Source organism: Solanum pennellii, chromosome 9, assembly GCF_001406875.1.
Source record: "Solanum pennellii chromosome 9, SPENNV200".
In the NCBI taxonomy this organism is placed as follows: domain Eukaryota; kingdom Viridiplantae; phylum Streptophyta; class Magnoliopsida; order Solanales; family Solanaceae; genus Solanum; species Solanum pennellii.
Window position 1 is genome coordinate 7,240,990 of NC_028645.1, and position 5,990 is coordinate 7,246,979.

The following is a 5,990-nucleotide window of genomic DNA, read 5'->3' on the forward strand; positions in this document are numbered from 1 at the left end:
ATGCCGCGTAAGTCACAAAGGTGCACAAAATTACAAAAAAATAAGTTAAGAGGGTAATAAGACCTTAGTTTAGTTAACGTGTGTCTCTGAAATTTCGAGTCTAAGAAGGTACTTGTGCATTTTTCCCAAAATATTAGTAGAAAAGAAAGATGTAACTACAAATACACCACTTAAAAAATTAAAATTAAAAAAATATTTGACAGAAATAAGGGACTTTGTAAATTGTTTTATAATCTCAATTCTCATTCGTCTTCGTTAATCTCATCAAGGATCACAATAAGAGCAACTATGAAAGCAAAATCAACGTTTGCACTCACAGTTACACCAAAATTATCTTTGCCAAGAAGAAGACTTTCAGCTGTGCGTTTCTTGTGCATCTGCAATTACAAATATACATTAATATAAAGAAAAAATCACCTAAATATACATCTTATTATTATCATAATCTCTAAAGTTGTATATCGTTTAAAAAATTTCATTTCGGATACACCACTTCACTCTTGCTGATACATTCTTATCTCCCTCTCGGATACATCTCTCCCCTCTCTGATACATCTCTTCTCTCTCAATACATTCCTCCCCTCTTTGATACATCCCTCTCCTATATGTATCGGAATGTTCAATCCCCTCTCGGATATATTATATCCCTCCCCTATGTATTTGGATGTCTACTAACACAGGCGGATCTATCCCTCTAGGTGGGAGTGCACATGCACCCGTTGATTTCATAAAAAAGTTATATATATATATATAGAGAGAGAGAGAGATATTAACAGATATTTGGATATAATTAATAGTGTACACATCAAAAGCATAGGAGTCCCAAGCTAGTGGATATACCCACGACATTGATTCGAATCCATCTAGAGTGTTTATTTCATTATTTTTAATTCGCCTATTATCCGGAGATTTATGTAAATTATATATACTTGATTTAAACCCTTGTAATTTGAAAGAAAGAAAAAGTTTTTTTTTTGATTTACCTTGGCAACTTGTGTAGAATTAGAAGCATAAATGACACAAGATTTTTCCATCCAACTGCCTTCAATTTTGAAGTCACTAACTTCTTCTTTAGTGTTGGTAGCCAAGAAGACATCTAACTTGGTCTTCAAGAATTGAACAAGTCCAGACTTCTTAACACTAAAAAGCAATTGTTTAGAGTCTGTACTCTCTCCTCTGAATGCTTGCCATCTATGATGAGCAGTCAATAGCTGTGCTTTCAAATCAAACAAAGGCAACAAATGAGCATATATATCAAAGTTCGCGGATTGATTTCTCATGTATGATTACTTAACTAATAGTTATTATATCATAATAAAATATGACTTTCTGAAAAATTAGCTCTAAAATTTTGTCAAAGATATCGGTCAAATATGACGCGAAAATAAATTTAACTTTATGAGAAGTAATTATTAGAAATTGTGTCTAAAGTTTGTTTGAAGATATTAGTCAAATATGATAACAAACAAAATTAATCAATTCATTAACTCTAACTCAATCATAAAAAAAATTGGACGTAGGTTATAAAAATCATATATTAATTCAACAAGTAACGTATGCAAAATATTTTGCAAGTGAAGTCACTTTTGAACAAATTAGTTACTGTAATAAGATTTTGTCTAAATAAAAATCAAGTTAAGTATATCATAATGTAATTGTTTTTAACATTCAGAAAGAAAAAAAATAAGGAAAAAAAGTGTTTCAAAATAAGAAATCTATAAAAAGATTTAAGTAATTTCAATATTATTTACTCGAAAATATATATAAGGCTAAAAAATGATAACATTATCATAATTTGAAGGAAATCAAAATCTAACATAAAATCATTCAAATTCATATTTGATCAAATGCATGATTATGACAATCCATTGAGTTATGATTCCAATTTCATATACTCCCCCTACTTATACCTAAAATTATAACACTATTAATAAATACAATTTTTAATAACAAATAAATTAAAGTTAACCTTTTGTTGAAACGTGACAAGAGGATTTCCAGCACCATCTACCAAAACTCTACGTTCACGTAGGCTAAAGACCTTTCCTTTGACAGAAAAAACGACATTTTCATTAACATCGAGTACTTGAAAAGAACCATCTTTTAAGGTCATGACCTGCTTAACGATACTCAAATCAACCGCGTATGGTGCACAAAATTGAGGACCTATCACTTCTAAACGCTCTGTAGCCATAGCATCACTTGTTCCTGCCTTGATGTGTTGAAGAAACTCAAATTTGTGAATTTTATTTTGTGGCTAATCAAAGGCTTATTATACGAGAATAAAGGATTATGTCAAGTTCGTGTTAAATTTTACAAAATATTCGGATGCTCATTTAACCAATTATTTTTTTGGGAAACTTAGATAAATGTGCTATAATAAAAAAATATTTATCATTTATAACAATAACATTTTTTTTTCACTTAATCACTTTTAGTTCATTTTCAATACAAGTTTAATACATATTACAAAGAACAATTTATTATTCACATGTAATACAAGTTTTAATAATGGATAATACATTTATCACATTTTAATACACTTATAATACAATGTGACTATTTTTTACCAAACAAACACAATATATTTCAAAAACAATTATAATTCAAATATATTGCATAAATAATTCACTTTTAATACATATTACAGATTTATTACAGTATTGCTATAAATGATAATAAACAAAAAGTATCGCTAAAATCAGTAATTATTTTTTAAAATGTATTAATTCATGTAATTTTTCCTACCTACTTTTTTCTAGTGAACTAGTCTCTCACCATAGGTGGATACCATATTATTATCTTTAATTAAAAATTGTTAATGTGTTACATATTCGAAAAACTTTGAATATAATTAAAAATTGTTTGATTTTTTAATCTTCAACAAATTCTTAGAACTTGATATTTTTCTCGATTACACCCTTTATTCACATTAGCCTAATCATTACCAAAAAAAATTTCTTTGTCTTTCCATTAACTAAAAAAGTATTTTTGAGTACGCGATACACGACTGATAATAAAAGAATTAATAATAGCAAATTTTATATATCTAAGTATCAATTATCAAATATGAAACTTGTAGTTGAGTTTTCAAACTCAAATCTAGTCCCATGCATGCACATGTATAATTGATATTTCTAATGATTTTTTTAGCAACGTTATTAATAGTTTGCACGACCTAGTAATTTATTGATTTTAACTTTTCACCTAAGTGTGAAACAGGTTGCCTAACGTGTTTCAACAAAGCAGTAAGGATAATAAGTTATAACACAATATTTTTATGTAAAAACACCCGGCTCAAAAGGTGTAAAAACCACGACCTGTTCCACAACAGGATTTACCCAACATCACTAATCAATTGCGAGCCTCCACAGAAGATAGATTACAAACTTTGCAACCTACCTTAACTTCAAGTTATGGATTTAGATTACAACTCTTGTAATCCTAGGAACTAACTCTAAGTCCTAACCTCTTACGCAAGACCCCCAAGGTTCCCAACTCTTCGATTTATCACAACCTGAAGATAACACTCCTATAATTCAGTTTATAACTCACTGAACTAAGACTACATCAAGACTCATTCACAAACGAAAACTCCTAACACATAAACTCTGTAAAAGGATCAGTTTCTTCGATGTGTTCCTTCAGTTCGCTGGTAGCACTTGCGAAGTAAATTTTTTTTGCTCTGTAAGGCCTCATTTGTTTCTATTAAAGATTAAGAGGTCTGAATCTGAATACACATCTGAATATTAAGATTCACATTAAGATCTGAGTGTTTTGATCTGAAATACACATCTGAATATTAAGATGTGGTCTCTAAATCTGAACACTAAATAATTAATGTTGTTTCTTTTCAATATCTGAATGTGGAGTGAAATTGAACATTATATTAATAAAATATTATAAAATTTTTATTTCAACAATATATATCACTTTTGATAAAAACAAGTTTTAATTATCATGATTTGGAGTACTAGTTTTTATTCAAAAACTTTGATAAATAAAATTACATCAAAAATATTATTGCAATCATTGTTCTTGACATACATCAATACAAGAAAATTATTAATAATAAAAAAATACTTGAAAGGATTTATGAATCAGTTGGAAAACATATGATGTTTGATTGAGAAAAGAGAAAGAATTTTTTAAGTTATGAGAAAAAAAGGCACGCCCAAAGTAGAGAAGTTATGATGTATCATTTGATAACTTATCAAATGAGTCGGAATATTGTTAAGATTCTCCTACAGATCTGATTCGTTCGGACCTCTTCAGACCCATTAAGAGGTTTTTTAAAAATTGAAACAAATGAACTTAATGAGATGAATCTGAATGATTCTGATTCAAACCTAAAAACCAAACGTACTTAATGGGCTGAATCTAAATGATTAAGATTCAGACCTCCATTAGGTGCAAACAAATGAGGCCTAAATGCACAAGTATTCTGAACGACTTCACTTCTATTCTTCTTAGAGTTATTGTTCACTTCAAACTCCTCATTGACTTAAACTCAATTGACTTAGAGTTCTACTTCAAGTAAGACTCCTTCTTCAATTTGAACTCCTTGCTTCTTTAGACTCTTTCAAATTACATTCATTGATTTTTTTGTATTGTAGTCAAACTCCAACACTTCAATTCAATAGTAACTTGAAGAGTTCTACTTTAAGCGAAACTCCTTGCGTCTTTAGACTCTTTCTTCAAATCAAACTCAGTGATTCTTCAAAAAAAAATCAGATGTTTATATCCATATATGGTTTGATCATATATAACATAGGTACACTAAATAAGGATGACTTAGATATCCCAACAGTACTAACATATTGAGTTTGGTTCCATGAGAGGACGAAGTATGTGTATTTGATTCCATGAGAGGATCGAAAATTTGTATTTGTGATCATTTGCGACATACATCCATATATTTGTTGTTTCATAATCTGTGACGAGGAGTCTATATGAATTGATAACTGTTATGTGTTGTTCCGAGTTATACTGTGGTAAATTTCTTAAGTTTATATTTTAGACTGGTTGTGCAATCCTACCAGTGTACTGATGTTGCACTTGTTATTTTCTTATTGAGTACTGAGCTTCTCCTTGATTCAAGACCATAGTTAAGGGACATTTGACTTCAAATTCAAGGGTGCGTTATTCCAAACTACTATGGATTCCTTTGTTTTTTTTCTTGTCCATCTTTTTTTTTTATTAAGACACTCTTAAACTTTGTGTTTAAGTTTTGCAACCCCTTTTATTTTAGACATTAAAGTTTTGGTACCACAACTTTTAGTTCTTGGAAGTTTATGTCCGCATAATTATTTTAACTATTGAGTTTAGTTCATATAACTCAATTCTTTAGTTGTCTAAACTATCTTGACTATTGATTAAGTTTATTGAAACTTAATTCTTAGTTGTTTCTAAATTGTTTTTCTATTTATCATGAACCATTTGTTTTATAAAAATGATGTTGAGTGAAGATTTGAGTTGATAGTTGGTTCTCCACTGGAGGGTTAGAGTGGGTTTCACTCATGACGGTCTGGATCATGACACATTATTCATAAGTTATTCAGCATTACCATTATTACCAATATTATCAGAATATCAGCATAAATTGACATAAACTCAGTTGGGAGAGTTACTTAGCACCAGGCTGATTTTAGGGATATTGAGATCATTAGTAGCAATTCCTAAGCCTCATAACCACATACCACCATAGGTCCATGTAGCATTGGTTGGAGCATATTATTATCTTAGTGGTACTACATTATATCAGACTAGCCTTTTATACCATGACAAGGTATATTGAGTCATTTTCGATGAAGGTACATCAAACTCCATATTTAGCTAACATGATTATATGTTGATTAATTGTATGTCCCATGTTTCAAGCTCATATCTTGTAGAGATATTGTAATCAGTTTCTTTCAATTTAATATTGATCAGTTGCATGTTTCTTAATTGGTCATTGCATATATATATATATATATATATATATATAT

At 29.5% G+C, this 5,990-nt stretch overlaps 1 protein-coding gene across 1 annotated transcript; it reads right to left on the minus strand.

Annotated features, from left to right (window-relative positions):
- Positions 1 to 202: 202 nt before the first annotated feature.
- LOC107029965 (protein LURP-one-related 15-like) lies at positions 203 to 2,224 on the minus strand. The gene is made up of 3 exons (XM_015231390.2): positions 1,970 to 2,224; positions 984 to 1,211; positions 203 to 377 (listed from the first exon to the last, which is right to left on the minus strand). Exons 1-3 carry the CDS (start codon positions 2,192 to 2,194, stop codon positions 243 to 245), a joined length of 588 nt encoding a protein of 195 aa, XP_015086876.1. The 5' UTR covers positions 2,195 to 2,224; the 3' UTR covers positions 203 to 242.
- Positions 2,225 to 5,990: the final 3,766 nt, after the last annotated feature.